The following is a 17,218-nucleotide window of genomic DNA, read 5'->3' on the forward strand; positions in this document are numbered from 1 at the left end:
AACGAACCACTAGTTTATACGAGGGGTGGCAGCGTTCATCAAAAGTTTAATTATCGACTATCTTCTCCGAGTAAAACGCTAATAAATAACATTTTATTCACACGCTTTGAAGTAAATTCAATCCTCTAATGGACAATGCTTCGTTTCACACAAGCCATGTTTAGCATAAAAAGCGGAAACAAACACCCCTACGGTTAAATGACGGTGAGTCTTCCTGGCGTCATCAAAACATTTCCATATCAGAGAGGGGAAAGAGAAAGAAAAAGGTAATCGGCGTTAACTGAAGTTAATGATTGCAGCACAGCTGTGTTTTGTGAATCTGTTTCCATTTGTTGAATGGCCTACAGTCGTGTGTGTATGTGTTTATGTGTGTGTGGCGAGCAGCACCAGGCTTCATAACACACAGCATAATTCATTTTCTCTTTTCCTCACATGAAGCTACACGTGGGGAATTCCCGCGAAAGATCGGGAGAAAGATCCCATAATCCCATACCTTTATTTATGTAGGTATGAGACAAACTGACTTAACAAAAGTTCTTCAAAATGAATGTTCAACTGAGATCCCCCCCCCCCCCCCCCCCCCAAAAAAAAAAGAAGAAAGAAAAAGAAAAACATTCGCAATATTCCTGCATGAATATGAACACATTATTAGGCTTTTTTTTATTATTATTATTATTATACCGAGTCAGTCCGTGATAGGGTCTCGGGAATTATTTTCTGTCAGAAACGGAACCAGGTGGAACAGCATCACTTGATGTGATGCAGACTTCACTTCTCTGTTTCTTGCCTTGTGCCTTGCCTTCCTGGATTGTAACCATATTCAAGTGTCTGTATTGCTATTACACAACTAAAGTTATCATCCATCTAATGACAATACTCTGACTCTCTGTCTTTTGTCTAAAAAGTCTAAATGCTGGTAAAAGGGAGGATGATTTTGTGTGTGTGCACTGGGCCATATCATATCATCACGTATCATACCTTACAGTCACACAACACAACTGGCTTTTTCTTTGGCTCTCCGACTAATACTTTGCGCCATCTCCTGGCCAAATAATAAAAGTACAACTGCCATGTAAACCTCTGCATTTAATATGCAGGGAAGGAAAGGCCCCTAACAAATGACTACAGACTCAAAAAACCTAGGTATTTGTAAAATTGTTGTCCCAAAGGTAATGAAATGAGGCAGTGAGAAGACACTAAACCACACACCACATGTCCACAATGTGGGCTAAGCAGCCTTGACAGAGTCAGCTTGTGTGTCTGAATCACACAGTTACACAACAGCATTGTGCATGCAGGCTGCCAGAATTAAGGAGTTATCAAATGAATACGCAGGTATAGCCTATATATCTTAATTAATACGTTCTTGAAAACCCTAATGGGAGATATGAGCCCTCACTCTGAGGTCCCTCCATTAATAAAAGTATACACCCTATACATGTCACCAAAAACAGCAGACAATGTTGTAGCCTATTATTCAACGTGACTCTACAGACACTGCCTTCATTTGTAATCGTGAGCACGTCAATATATTGCAAAGGTGAAATCAAGATTGATGTCATCAAGAAACAAATCCCAACATGTCCCTGAGCAGCTCCATTAACAAACAGGAGGGACACATGTTGACACAGTGGCAGTGCCGTGGTTAGTGTGTGGTGATATATAGACTCACCTCATAAGTTTTTAGATGTAACTTTTTCAAGAAAATAGTTTTCTTTTATGAGACAAACACTTTGGACCACTAAGTAATAAAAAAAAAAGAAGTCAAATTTAGCATTTTAGCAATTGAGGTAATCTCAGTTGGTGACATTTCTTAAATCTGCATAAAATTGATCATGTCTAAAAATAATTTTCTCCAATGAACCTAAACTATCTGCCCCTCCTGTCTACGCATTAGGCTACTTTCCATGACATATGAATGGTGTGTTCACCCTTAGTAAACCATAAATCTTCATCATTGTTGAGTGCGCCCACATCCATGTCTTCACCCAGAGGCTACGTCCACATGTTGCAGCTTGCCTCGCATTGTAAGAGACATGGTCTCGGATCTTGTTCAGCAAGTTCTGTGAGGTTAAACTAAGGGAAGAGGGGGAAAAAAATTCTGAGGAGAAAACAGCACGCAGCCACTGCATGAACTCTATTCTCCCAGGAGTCCCAGAGCGTAGAACAGATGTGAGTGTTCAACTAATATGCAAATTTGACTGTGTTTGAGATGGTGAAAAAAGGATAAATCTATAGGCCTACAAGGATTGTTGTTGCTTTTACAGAGGTTACAGCCATTTATTAACCTATTTGCTGCAATATCTTGATAAGGGCCTTGCTTGAGTATAATAAAGGTTCATTGGGGCTTTGTTGTTGGTCAGACAGAGCAGTGTGCTATGACTAAACCAAACTGAAAAGTCCCTATCATAGTCAAACAAAGGAGAAACCAGACACCCGGTCTGACAAGAAAAGGGAAGTCTTAGAGTCTTAGAGACACTCACTGATTATGAATATTAGGTTGTCCAGACACATGGCAGCAGCAGCAATCATTAAGATTAGCTGTAATATAATATGCATGGAGTCTAACTGAGTCTATTATACTATACTTCATAGTGATGTCCATACTTCATGTGTAAAAAATGATCAGTTATAGGTATTTTTTTTTTACGACACATCCAATCTTGCTACATTATGAATACCTCTCAATTATTTAGGGAAGCTGCTTTTGCTGAACTATTTAACTTTAAGATAATGTCATTACTGTCACTCAAGGAGTATATGTTGAAAATATGCTCATATATAACTACATTACAGTGTCTACTGTCTAATATACTTCTTATTCTTATATATTCCTAATCAAGTGATGATTGAAGTGTCACTTTTTACTTACTCTTTATCTTTACTGGATATACATCTCAAATAAGCATATGTTTTACAATTAAAAGATACATCTGTAAAGTGACTGACTATAGCCATCAGATAAACTACAACTACATGAAATGTAGTTGAAGAATTTGGTTACATGAAGTTGAAGTACTCAAGTAAAATAGAAGAAGTAAAAGTAGTTCCCCTTGGAAATGGCGCAGTACTTCAGTTGGTGATGTTGCTGGAATACAGACGTGCGAGAACAAAAAAGTCTTGGTTAGAGTTCAATGAACAAATCACATCATGATTTGTTGGGTTTGGCAACGATGTGTTCCCATTGTCAAACCAGCTGTTTGTCTTTGATTGAATCTAAACCTAAGGCAACAAAAGTTCATCTCAGGTAAGTGTCTGTACACAGGTTTGAGGGATACAGTTTGAGTTTTTAAGAAGTTTTGGACAGCAAGTTACACCCTATCAAAAAAAACAAAACCCGAAGCTTCATTTCTACAGTTGGAGAGATAACATCTCTTGGGCAGTTCCTCAACAGTGTCTGGGCCTTTGGCTCGTTTCCTTCATCCCAAGGCCCCGTGACTCATGGGATGGTGGGTGCTGACTTCATCTTTCAATCATCAGTGTTAGTTACTAAACAGAAGAGTATTGAGAAAAGAAGGCTGAAGGAAATGACTCATGTATGTACAGTATAAGTCAAAAGATACGTTTACCTGACACGTTTACTCTGGGCACCACAAATCCAGTCAAACAGTCCTGTTCCCATGTTCCTAAAATCACAGAGGCCTCCTCCACAGTGAGAGTCATAATAGAGGAACAGATGGAAATGAGATAAGAGACATTGTTTAATCCTTTGAGCACACACACTGAAAAACAGCTGATATGCCACTTGAAAATAGCTTATGTCCATTAATCACACTAGAAATAGATATATATTTCTAGTGAGAGACCTATTTTTTTTTGTTCCCGCAGCAACAAAGATGCTGATACAAGATACAAGATTATGAAAAAAACACAATGTAGCCTACATGACTAGTTGATTTTATCACAAACTGAGGTTCGAGAACAGGTAGAACTACTTCACTGGCACATATGAGAAAAAATAATGAATATGTGATTTTTATCGATCAAGTATGGTGTGACAGCACTGACCAATGGCACATTATCGAAAACAATAGAAATATATAGCATTAGAGGGGTTAAACACAGTTTAGGTAGCTATGGGGAAAATAGATCAAGCTATTTTCTGATAAACCTAAGCCTGTGCTGTTAAACATTCCTCGACACTCAGTGTTAAGGCTGTTACTGTTTGTCTAAAATAATATGTAAGGTTTTTAAGATCATAAAAAAAATTGGCTTTATTTGCAGATGATGCAAATGTCGTTTTTTCCCCCTGGTTGGAATTCAAAATAATGTTTCAATGCTGAAACTTCCAAAGAGATGGTTTTATTTAAACTATTTATGAATTCAAGCAAGACAGAGTTCCAAATCTTTGATAGTAAATTAAGCAAAGAGGTGATGTTGAATATGAAAGAGCATCTAAACCAACCAACTCAACCAAGAAGTGATTCTAGATGATAAAGGAAGCATGCTGTAGAATTATTTAAAGAATTAAACATATTTAACTTTCAATATCAAATACCTTGAAACAGTAGAAATGGAAAAAAAAAAATCTCATCAATAAGGTTGTTTGCACGGTTCGGACAGAGGTCAAAGGTTAGGTCAGACTTAATGAGTTTTATGGTGACTGAAAACTGGTTCTACAGGAGTTTGAGGCTCCTGGCTCGTTGCAGTCAATACAGGAGAGAACTGTAGCCCAGAGAGGGAAAAAAAAACAAGAGCACAATACTGTGTGTTATTGTATAACACAAACCTAACGTACAAGTCTATCAATCCCCACAGCAGTCTTGACAGCGAATATAAAATGAGATTGAGCAACAAGAGCGCATTATCTTCCCCATAGCTGGAGAGGAGACGGATCACCAGGCAACTGGCAGCACTGAGCACTATGTACACAAAGCACAGGCCTCAGATTACACACATTTCACCAGTTATTTTCTGGGTCTCTGCAAACACAAGCTATAAAAACAGAACAATTACAAGCACTGGCTGCCCGCACTTAGTTTCTCAGGTTTCAAAAAAAAAAAGAGAAAAAAAAGAAAAGCCAAGCCCTTGAGGCGTCAGGGATGGCATGTTGATTTTAGAGAGTGATGAAAACTTAAAGTGGTCTTAGGAATTAGCCAACAGGCTGGAACTGCAGGTAGATCATCAGCGCCCCTTCTCACACCTCCATTATTATCCACCAGCCTGTGATCCCCCTCAGGGGCAGTTCCCATGGTCTGTGCCAACCTGAGCATGCTCCATGGGGTCTGGAGTGGAGACGTCGATGTAATAACAGGTGAAGCTGCAGATGCAGACATGCCAAATCTGGCCAACATCAAGGCTGATAATCCTGCACACATGCAGGTGGAGCAGTGACCGGCTCTGAGGCAAAACACAGCCTCCATCGGGCCTGTCGCAACACGACGTGTTGAAAGAAAGTTTCCAAAATATACATTTGCTTATTTTTAACCGTCATGGCTTCAATTCTTATCAGAAGAGAAAACCGCTTAAATTCTGGATCAAGATTGTTGTCTCTCAGTTTTCAGCACTAAGATTCGAAAGTCTTTTCAGTGAACAACTGGTTGAATTAAAACCAGAGTTTAAAGGGATAGTAGCATTTTTTTTAAAGTGGGGTTGTATGATCTATAAATAGCCCCTAAGTACTATAATTGCAGTAGCAGACTCTCTATACTCCTGTTAAAAAAAAATACACAGTTCCATTGTTCGCTATAATATAATTTTTTCCAGCCCCTCAAAGTGCAGGAAAAATGCAGTTTTTATTTGGACCTAACCAACTGCTGATCGGTGGGCGCTAACCCTGCGCGGAGGGATACGTGAGTTGGTTAGGTCCAAATAAAAACTGCGTTTTTCCTGCACTTTGAAGGGCTGGAAAAAATTATATTATAGCGAACAATGGAACTGTGTATTTTTTTCCACGTAAAACCTCTTTTAGGCCGCGAAAATAGGCTGTTTCTTCGGGTCCATTCACAACACTGTATGTTGTAAATCTCTGGGCAGGGCTATGGGCTGGCGTTGCTAACGGGAGGAGTGCAGAGAGTCTTCTACTGCAATTAAAGTACTTAGGGGCTATTTGGAGATCATACAACCCCACTTTAAAAAAAAAAAAATTATATTATATTTTTAAACACATGTAAACTGATGTAAACTATGTTTTTGTCTTATTTTCGTATTTCTGTGCCTCTGTTGGACTAACCAGTATTTCAAGATATATAACACTGTAAGACACAGACTAATACTTTGCAGTGGGTCACAAAGTCATTTTTAATTATAGTACCGTTTTTGGAGTTGCATGATGTATTGTATGTCATAAGACAGCAAGATGAAACAAAGCAATGGTTTTAAATGTTTTAATGGGTGTTGAAGCACTGATATGTAACAGGTACAAAACACTGAAGGTCAAAGGTTTTTAAGAATTCAAAGGCTGAGATGATCTACAGCACTCACCTCACCTGCTGAGGCTTGTGACCAAAGTTAGTGTTCGACTGAACACAGGGAACCTGCAGCCACTCTTCCTACTCATAATCTTTAACAAAATGTGCTTGTTACATAAAAATGACTTTGTTATGTAAAAAAGTAAACAAAGGACTAAATTCAAACACAGTATTTATACTTTGTATTTACAGTGTACATATTTACAGTAAGGTTTTTCTGATCTACAGCGCTGAAAGGGTTTTTTTTTTAAGTCCAAAAACTCTGGTAAGATTTGATGGCAATCCCCTTCCCCAACTCTGAAGCACCAGTGGAGTGGAGTATAAAAAAAAATTCACAAGGAGTCAGTTCTGTACAGTTTTAAGGGTCTTTGCTCTTGTTAGCAGGGAGCTGAGGCGCAGTGTGAGCTGGCGGACTGCGGGCTGTCTTTGTCATTGTGCTCCGTCAATTTAAGGATGACGACCTTCCTCTGGAGCTGGTGCTTAGTCTCCGGTGCAGCGACGGGCTGTTCGGCCGCCGGTTGTGCTGCTGAGCTCTCAGCCACTAAGTCCTGGCAGTCCTGAGGCAGCAGCATGGTGATGACGTCTGAGTATCCGCCCTGCACTGCTAGGTGCAACGGGCTGAGGCCTTGCTCGTCCGACAGCGAGGCGCCGTCCGGACAGTGGAGGAGCAGCTCTTTGAGGACTTCACAGTGTCCGCTCTCGGCCGCCATGTGGCACGGCGTGCGGAGCGCCTGGTTGGACCTGTGGGGGTCTGCTCCCTCTTCTATCAACATCTTCACAGTGGCCAAGTGGCCTCGCTTGGAGGCCAGGTGGAGGGGAGTGAGTCCGAGAGCGTTCTGGGCGTGGATGTCCGCCTGGTGTTTGATCAGGAGGCGAGACGTGCTGGTGTGGCCCGTCTCTGCCGCCACGTGCAACGGCGCGTTCAACCCGGCGGATGTCGTGTGAACGTCTGCCCCCAGTTCGATCAGGATGCGAGCCACTCGGTACTGCCCCCTCTGGGAGGCCAGATGCAGCGGCGTGCGGCCGTCCGTCGTCTGCCCGTTCACGTCGGCGACGGCCTGCTTGACCAGCAGCTTGACGATGCCCAGGTGTCCTTGCCAGGCGGCCAAGTGCAGCGCCGTCCAGTTGTCCTTGCCCCGGATTCGAACATCCGCGCCTCGGCTCAGCAGCACCCGCACCACGTGCTCCTGGCCGTGCTGGCAGGCCACATGAGCCGGCGTGCGTCCCTGGCCGTCGGTCTCGTTGATGGCCGCCCCCCGGTCCAGCAGCAGCCGCGTTATCGCCTCGTCCCCGTTCTGGGCGGCGCAGTGCAGAGCCGTGTACTGGTCCTCGTCCTTGGCGTTGATGTTGGTGCTGCGCCGGCCCAGCAGAAGCTCCGCCAGAGGCTTCAGGTGCTTCTCCGTGGCCAGGTGGAGCGGCGCGGAGCCGCGGGCGTTGGCGAGGTTGGGATTGGCGTTATTCATGAGGAGGAACTTGACGGCCTCCTCGTTGTTCAAGGTGATGGCGTGGTGGAGGAGACTGCCGCCTCCGTCCAGGAGAAGGTCGACATCCTGAGGCTGGAGGATCTTCATCAGCTTGGCAGTGTCTTTGGTCCTGATGGCCTCACACAGCTTCCGCTTCTGGACTTCCGCAGAATCTGAACCATGAGGACAAAAACAACAGATTTGACGCAAAGATCGCAAGTAAAAAACAAACAAACAAGAGTTACAGGTGAATTCGTCATTAGCTGGGATCAGTGGCGTGCACAGACTTTTTGAAGGGCAGGGGTGAAAAGGAAAAAAAAGGGCACATATAGTGCGTCCTCGCCACTGAAGAGGGCACTTTAGCACATGTTTTAGCTGGTATAGGGCACTTTAGCATGTGTTTTGGCTCCCATGAGGGCACTTTAGCACACGTTTTGGCTCCTGGAAGCAACTTTAGCACACATTTTGGCTCCTAGAGGGCACTTTAGCACATGTTCTAGCTTGTAGGGGGCACTTTAGCATGCGTTTGGGCTGCCATGAGGGCACTTTAGCACACGTTTTAGCCTGTAGGGGGCACTTTAGCATGCGTTTTGGCTCCCAAGAGTGCACTTTAGCACTCGTTTTGGCTCCTGGAAGCAACTTTAGCACACATTTTGGCTCCTAGAGGGCACTTAAGGACACGTTTTGGCTCCTAGAGGGCACTTTAGCACGCGTTTTTCAACAATTGGGCGTTTTTCAACACTGTGCACGCCACTGGCGGGGATTTACAGTAATTTTATGTTTACATGATCAACAGTTCCAGTTTAGGTCATTGATCGGCTCTTACCAACTGTGCTCTCCTTTTCAAAAGACAGTGTGATGGAGTCCTGGGAGGAGAAGGCTGAATCTGCAGAGGAGATGCCAGACAATCTCTTGCAGGTGTTCTCTTTGCTGTGGCAGCTGTCTTCCTTCACTCGATCAAAACTCCTAGAGATCCCAGAATCCACCTGGCTCAGCAGCTCCGATAGGCTGTAATCTTTTTCCGGCAGCATGGCAGACTTTGGACGCACGGGCTTGTTGTCTTTAATCTGGAGAGCAAAAGGCATGATAAGCATATTTGAGTAAGCTGTGTTTTTACGTTCCATTACATTTACTCTCAGGTATGTAGCCGCCACATACGCTACGACGGTAGGTGGGGACAGGACATGCATGTGAATGTTGACATAGTGGTGATTTGCTGAACTGAAACAGAAGTTCAATAGTGTTTCACTTCTGTCCCAACACATGTCATTGAGTAACAGCTGTCACCTCCCATGAACGGGTTTGTGAATTTGTTTCTAGTCACGTACACAACAGTCAACGCCACGGAAATGACAAAGCACTGCTCGAGTTCAACAAGCCCATCGGTCGACATTCCTCTTCCATGATGTAATCCTTGTTCACCATCAAACTTTTACACAACATATGACTTATAAAGTCATAAGCATGTCTGGAGATAAGCTTCTCATTGTCTGGGAGTTATACATTAACTAGAAATGTGACGTTATGACCTACCTGGTCACTGGTGAGTGCATTAGGGGACGAGGGCTCTGGCTCTGATGTAGATAATGTTGGCGTCCTGGGCTCCTCCTGAGGTTTGGAGCACAGCTCCTCGGCTTCGGTTGTGATTTCTGTGGGGACAACAGGTCTGGGTCAGGTTTCACTCATGCAGGGATTGGATTAAGGGAAACAAAGGGGGGACGAGAGAGCTGCACTAAAAGTAAAACCTCAATTTAACAGACGGCTGCACTTTGATTCTTCCAATTGTGTGTTATCCCCAGAGTGTGTAGTTAAAGGAATCCGATCACTGTTTCTTAGTCCTCGTGGCATTAGAAGGGTTTTAGAGGACATTTATTCCAAATCAAATCAAATGTTTTCCTTCCATGAGCAGGATTTAGTTCAGTTTTATTTATATTGCACAACATGACTACACATTAACTCAAGGCACTTGACCTGGTGAGAACACCAACAGTTTCCCTCTATAGCAGAGCTACAATGAGTTGTTTCCTATTGTTGTGAATGAAGAACAACTTACCCTGGAAGCTGGGTCGAGCCTGAGGGTTTGTGGCCCAGCAGCGCTGCATGAGGGTCAGGAAGCCAGTGCAGGCTGAAGGTCGACAGCGTGGGATGGCACCCAGGTCTGGACGCACGCCCTTCACAACCTTCACCATGATCTGCAGGATGTTGTTCTCTCCTGTGGAAACAATGGAAACGTACAGGGTCATACATCAGTTCCTTCACCAACAAACAAGGGGCCAGATTCACCAATATGTTCTTAAGAAAGATCTTAAGAAATGTCTTAAGATCTAAAATTAAGAAGTTCATAAGATCTTAAGTGTAATTCCTCAATATTTTCTTAAGATTAAGAACAGTAATTTCTTACGAATTTCTTATTTTTCCTACTTAAGAACGTAAAAATACGTCAATGCAATTTTAAGACAGGTCAAGGTTGTCTTAAGAAAAAAGTAAAGAACAAATTTAAGAACTTTGATTTCAAGAAGTTGAGAAAATACTTTAGAACTTTTTTAGAGAATATGACTTCTCTTTTTTCTTCTTAAGACTGAAGTTAAGAAAAAAATGACACTTAAGAAGGTTTTGTGTCATCAAATCAAATCTGATCTGCAAGCCTTCATGTTCTGCCTAAACGAAGGTCTAACCTCACGTGTTGCAGTATATGACAACATAGGCGAAGGTGCTGTAAGAGCCTGAGCTCATATAGTCAGTTACCATATGCATAGCTTTATCACCATCCTTAGAGCTCAGATAAGGAAGTGTGTGTGTGTGTGCTGTTGTTTCCCATTAGAGCAAATAAGGAAAGGCTCTCAGAGTTCCCGGTCTGACCTCTTTCTATCTGACTGTGGGATCGGCCAAGTCAATGATTCAGAACAAACAGGTAGAGGCTTTAATCACATGTGCTTCGCCTCCTTTTGTAGCCATAATACCCTTCACAGGTGGAGGAGGAGGAGGAGGAGGAGGAGGAAAAACAGGAAGGGATGGTAAGCAGACTATTACTTCTCACTTTTTAATTATGTCTGGATCAACATATTGAGGGCAGTGCCAATGCCAACCTGGCAACACTCGTGTAGACACTGGTCTTCAAAAGAAGCCAGTGCCCTTGAAGTGAGCTGCTACCTGATATGCCTGGGAAAAAAAATACACTCTAGCTGCCAGTCTGGCCCCGTCCACCTGCCTGCTCTGGAATTTACTGAGTAAACAAATACAGTACAGCTCCTGCACACATACAATACACACAGCAGGCTAGGTGTTTACGGGAAATTAAAGAGAGCCAACTCCTGCCAGGAAAATCTTAAAAATAGATGGAAGCTGGTCGTGTTAGAGGAAAACATTCATGATGTGTCTAAATCATGATAGTCAAATGTTGCATTACTGAATAGGAAGTATATCTCAGTACTCAATAAATCATGTGGGACGGAGGTTTGAATAGTTTTTGTTGGTCGTTTTATTTTGATCGACTTATATGTCGTATAATGTAGAATAAATCAAATATTAAGCATTTTAATTTTGGATCACATCACAGACAAAACTGATGAGCTGCCATGATGTGTTATATATAGATATTCATGAATCAAGTTGTCAAACGCTTATAAACCAACCAATGATAATACTGACTACTGACTTAAAACCCAGACCTGCTGTTATAATTATCAGCTGTGTGTTTTACCATTAGTATTTTCATTTTTAGCATTCCTGACTTTTCAGTAATAGTATTTCATAGGCAGGAAGGGCTTTCATTAAAACATAGTTTCCCACCACCAGCCTTCAAGGAAAGTCCTGTTGGTACTCGTCTTACCTTGGTAGGGTTTCTTCTGTGTGAGAATCCCCCAGATGACGATGGAGAAGCTGAAGAGACAAACATGAAATTGAAAGTCAAACATTTCACTTCTGGTAAAAAAAAAAAGAAAAGAAAAAAGAAAGTATGCTTTTAACTCAGTACACACTGAAAACACAACAGATAACATCACATACATCTTCTATATTTGATGCAATACAGAGACTTTGAGTCAGAGACAGATGGCAAACACACATCCCAAACTAAAACATATACTTTCACACAAGTTTTGCACATTAAAACGTTAAAAGATCTAACCTGTATACATCGTGCTTGGTGTCCGACACACGGTCCTTCTCTATGATGCTCTCGGGCGGCAGGTAGGCGATGGTACCACAGAAGCCATCCCTGCTGATGTCATCAGCCCGTGACAGGCCGTTCCAGCGGGCCAGGCCAAAATCAGATATCTAAAAAGGCAGAAACAGATCAGATAAGACCCCGTCGAACAGAGCAAACCACGCCGCTTTTCTCATGAAGCATCGTGACTTTGATGACTAACTCTGCCTGCAGAATATGACAGGCAGCTAAGCTTTTATTATGTGCACTCAGTGGTATGATGAGGGCAACGCAGCCATGTCCCAGCCTGTTGGAGAGGAGAGGCCCATCACGCTTGTGTTGACGAGTGCACGCCCACTCATGCACACACACACACACACACATAAAGAGAGATTTAATAGGAGCTGAATTAATCCTGTAGGGACAGGCCCGGGTGAGGTGTTTACATCCAGGTATTAAGCTCAGAAAAAGGCCGTTCCCACCCATTGCCCTCAGTGCTGTTGAGCTGTTGAGCTGTTTGGAGGTTGGACAGCGGCTGAGACACCTGTCTGCCCAGGAGTGAGTGAAGGGCTGACATTTTAAAATTGATGAGGGAACAGCAAACGCCCCTCACGGCTCAAAATCCTTTTAAAAGCCCTAGTATTAAGACTGAGGTTAAAGTCAGCAGGTTTTTAAGTGAAGACAGCTGTCGCTTGATTGATGTCAAATCATCACACTACGACGTCTAATTGCATATGTCTGTTATGAGATGAGTTAGGATAGTTATTTTTCACATATGCCATAAAAAACCTATTATTACAGCTGTACTTTTTCTTTTCTTTTTTTTACACTAAATCTTTTTTTTTTAAAGCAGAAGTAAGCGATCCGGTCGTTTTGGCTAACTTCTTGTCAGCCGATGGAGTTAGCAGTCCCCGCCCTCGTCCCTACGTCACCACATTCACGCGCATCCCTTGGCTGCACACACAGAGAGGAGCGCCCCTTTATGCCGTTCTCTCTCCTCAATGGATAAAGGTTGTAGGATGCAAGGAAAGTTTTCTCCTCGGCTTACAGCAGAGCAGAGTGACTGACAGACCCGTGTTTCAGACCAAACACTCTATATAAGTGATTGCCGTCGGAAGATATAACTATTTAAGACATATATTAACACAAATATTCCACTTACTTCTGCTTTAAACCCACATTATAGATAATATGTGCACAGTATCAGTACTGATTTACTCTTTACTGTTTATATCTTTTCTTTTAAATTGTGTGCACTTGCTTATCTTTACTTTTTTATGTTTGCACTCTGAGTGTCCTCTGCTCAAGAATTCCTATGTACCTTAACAAATGTGCAAATGGCAAATAAACTTTATCTCTATCTCTAGCACCTTATCCTCGGTTTTCACATCCTAATGCTGGTAAATGCCCCTGTGAGGCAGGTGGTAGACAAGGTGGTGCTATAGTGAAAACTACCTTGACGTGATAGTGGGCGTCCAGCAGGATGTTGGCCGGCTTCAGGTCCAGGTGCAGCAGCGGAGGGTTCATGCAGTGGAGGAAGTTCATTCCCACCGCCGTCTCGTGGATGATGCGGAAGCGCAGCTCCCAGGGCAGCGGCTCATTGGCCAGCAGCGTCTCCAGGGAGCCGGTCTCCATGTACTCCATGACGAGGCCCTGAGGATCCTCGCAGATCCCGTACACGGGGAGGATGTATCGAAACTTGGCTGCCTCCATCTTCTTAGCCTCCTCTAGCAGCTCTGAACGCTCCCTGCGTTGAAGAAATTAAAGATTAAATCACAGTATATGACTTTGGAGTGTCTGACCAATTGTTTTACATCTCCTTTTAAGGTATTTAGGTCACTACTATCCATAGCACTGAGATGTTTATCACACCTGTCCATTAAACATTCACTCAATGTCTCACAGGTCAGGCTTTGCTGTAATATTTGGCATAACTTTTGTCCTAACTCAAATTCCAGAGCATTATATAGCTTCCTCGCTGAGCTCACAGCTATGCAGAGTTTTTAACCTCGGAGGCTGAGAGAGTGTGACCTCTGTTAGACATCTATAATTAATTTACAAATCCAAGCATGTGAATCACGCTCTGCCACTGCCCACTGGCTCGCACAAGACCTTGAGGACACTCTGGCCCTGCCTGGAATGCATGCAGCCAGCACAGTAGGCTCAAACAAAGCTCTTGTTCTCTGTTGCTCAACCTTTGCACAGCTCTCTTTATCAGTGCTGACATACCTCAAACACAACTGAGCAGGTCATTCATGACCTCAGTGCACGTATCTCCACCAAAAAAAAAAAACGAATACCCTCCCTTTTAATGAGCACAGATGAGATGAATCACTAATGAGTGTGGATTCACTGGAACTTGCTTCAAAAGCAGAATTAGATGAGCTGGCAATTTGTCTTTTATTCCACCAATAACATGGAATTAGATGCACCGAAGAGATTTTTACGACTTCTAGGGATCCATTATGTGCACAGGGTTATCGTGTTTCTAAAAGAGTCATGTTCTACAGGATGGAGGCCGGCTTTAATTCTCCTTGCACAAGCCCCCCCAAATCTGCCAGGCAAGAACAATCAAGCCTGATATGAGAGACTTGGTCGGGCACTTGTTTGCTAAATCCATCAATCTAATCTGAAGTGCTCCTGAGCAGCTCTTCCGAACCAAACAATGTCCTTGCTTTTAACAGAGAGGCCTGGTAAGACCGGTTTTACAGCTCCCTTTATTGTCTGTGTGCCACAACACAGCAGCAGCAGCCTGCAACCCACGCAGACAAAGGTGGCTTTGAGGGCCTGTTGCTGAGTGTTATGTGTGGGTCAATGCAGACTCCCTTCAAATGACTGTTTATGTACTCTGCAGATGTTTGCAGGTGATAACGTCTTCGGCTCAGGTTCAGCGGATGCTTAAAGTTGCACCACAAGTTTGGGGGAGGATGTCAATCCTCCTCTTTTTTTTTTGGCAATGCTCAAATGAACTTCCTGTTTGTTAGTTACCTCTTTGAAAATGTTTCTGTGATGTGAGCACACGAGATATCACGCACTGATGCCTGAGAATCAATAGAAGCAGTCAGATTCAGACAGCTCTGTTAGCAGGATAAACCCACACTGCAAAAACTCAAAATCTTTCCAAGAATATTTGTCTTATTTCTTGTCAAAATGTCTCATTTCTAGTCAAAACTAATCTCTTTCCACTTCAAATAAGACTCATCACCTATTTTAGATCATTTTCACTTGTTTCAAACTAATTTTCAATTGAATTAAGTAGAAAGATCTGCCAGTGAAAGCAAGTTTTTTTGTGCTTGTAATAAGAAAAAGAAAAACTTGCTCCACTATCAGATTTTTCTACTTATTTCAAGTGGAAAATATGCTTGAAAAAAGTAAAAAGTGTCTAAAAACTAGAAGAACTAAGACAAAAAATATTCTCTGTAAGATTTTGAGTTTTTGCAGTGCATTTAAAGGAGACAGGTGTAACTCTGACAGGTACTTAATGTGTCAATATCAAGTTGTCAAATCAATTTACTGAGGTAATTCATCTTTTGTGTGCACTACAGACAGATACAACTCTTGCTAAAGGTGGTCTTTCAGTGACGGCAAACACAGAAGTTGGCACAATGATGCACACAGCTGCAACACACACACCCACACACACACATCCATAAATCTAATTAAACACACACACACACCCACCACATAGAGCAAAGATGAGTTAAGTGGTTATGCAAAACGGCACAGAATTGGAGAAATCTCTACTAAAGTCCACTTTAAAACGGTCAGGTCAGCCCCTCCCCAGGGCCGCTGGCCGGCCAGCCGCATGGTAATGTCACTGTTGACTGTGGGACATCGGCAGAAAGCCTTTCATCTGCTCTGTTTGGAATAAGTCAACAGCTTTGTCCCTAAGCAATGTGCTCTCACTTTTGCCTGGGGGATGTATCAGCATGTTACCACTGCCTGCAACACAACACAACACAACACTGTCTAAAAAATAAATACAATTATGGCCTATTGTTTGCTGCTGAGGCTCCTTCACAGCTGCTGTGTGTGTGTGTGTGTGTGTGTGTGTGTGTGTGTGTGTGTGTGTGTGTGTGTGTGTGTGTGTGTGTGTGTGTGTGTGTGTGTGTGTGTGTGTGCCCAGACTGGCAGTCAGTGACTCACACATTCCCTGGTGTTCACCTCCACATCTCTGAGGCGTTGAGTGACATTTCATCAGCGCACTCACAGTCTGAGCTCTGTCTGTCTACTGTGTGGTCACAAGCAGTGATAACACTGAGACAAGAACATACTGTGTAAAGTGGAGGAACAACCTGAAAACTTATGCTTAAGAAGTAATCATTCTTATTGGTCAATGTCAGTACAAAGGTGATCCATGCAGCTCAACAGCTGTAACTTACTTGTCGTCCACATGAAGGCAGGGAGGGCACTTGATAGCCAGCCATGTTTTCCACTGTACGTGCCGGACTTTGTAAACTTGTCCAAATCCACCTGAGCCAATTTTCTCCCAGCTGCCAAACTCAGAGGAATCAAAGGTCCTTAACAGCCCCATATTCCAGTTGGGAGAATCCGGGACGTCCATATCCGTGTTGTGAAACAAACCCCACCACACCACCTGGGTAAACTCCTCTTTTTATCCGTCTCCAAGGCACAGTCTGAGGAAGTGAACACACACACACGCCGACCTGCCTGCTTCTGAGCTCTTCCTTGTTTTTCCCCCTGTCTAGCTCTGAGTGGCTCCTCCCTCTGCTCAGGTGAAAAGAAGTGGGCTGAGCCTGGTTGGTGCTGTGATGTCACTTCCTGGTTTAAGAGGTGGAAAACTTTCATCCTGGCAAAGGCCACAAGGCAGCATGCACGCTGCATCTTAACTGCCTTTAAACAATTGTTTTCCAGATGCCCTCCAGTCCCATACGCTTTCTCACATTTCTGCTTTTCACGAAAAGGAGAGAATAATCTCTGCAATGAGCCAGCCCGAGTCCATGAACCCAGGAATGTGTCATTTCATGAAACCCACCTTTGTCCCACTGCACACACCATTATCCAAGCGAAGCCCCCTGAGGTAAGTAGAGGGAATATGTCTTAACAATAGGTGGGTTATGTGATATATAGACGAGATAGTTTGGAAATGGCTGAACGTTTCATCAGGAATCCATTCAGCAGAGAAGGACGGCATGTTCTTTCACAGCCGAGGGTCATCAACACAGTTTAATGATGGAGTT

The 17,218-nt window shown here is 43.2% G+C and overlaps 1 protein-coding gene across 1 annotated transcript; it reads right to left on the reverse strand.

The window, feature by feature from the left end:
• Positions 1-6,312: 6,312 nt before the first annotated feature.
• ripk4 (receptor-interacting serine-threonine kinase 4) lies at positions 6,313-16,675 on the reverse strand. Its single transcript, XM_083986541.1, has 8 exons — positions 16,400-16,675; positions 13,473-13,764; positions 12,000-12,148; positions 11,703-11,752; positions 9,927-10,085; positions 9,407-9,522; positions 8,700-8,940; positions 6,313-8,046 (listed from the first exon to the last, which is right to left on the reverse strand). Exons 1-8 carry the CDS (start codon positions 16,579-16,581, stop codon positions 6,788-6,790), a joined length of 2,448 nt encoding a protein of 815 aa, XP_083842667.1. The 5' UTR covers positions 16,582-16,675; the 3' UTR covers positions 6,313-6,787.
• Between the last annotated feature and the right edge of the window lie 543 nt (positions 16,676-17,218).

This window comes from Trachurus trachurus (assembly GCF_905171665.1).
Source record: "Trachurus trachurus genome assembly, chromosome: 14".
Classification (NCBI taxonomy): domain Eukaryota; kingdom Metazoa; phylum Chordata; class Actinopteri; order Carangiformes; family Carangidae; genus Trachurus; species Trachurus trachurus.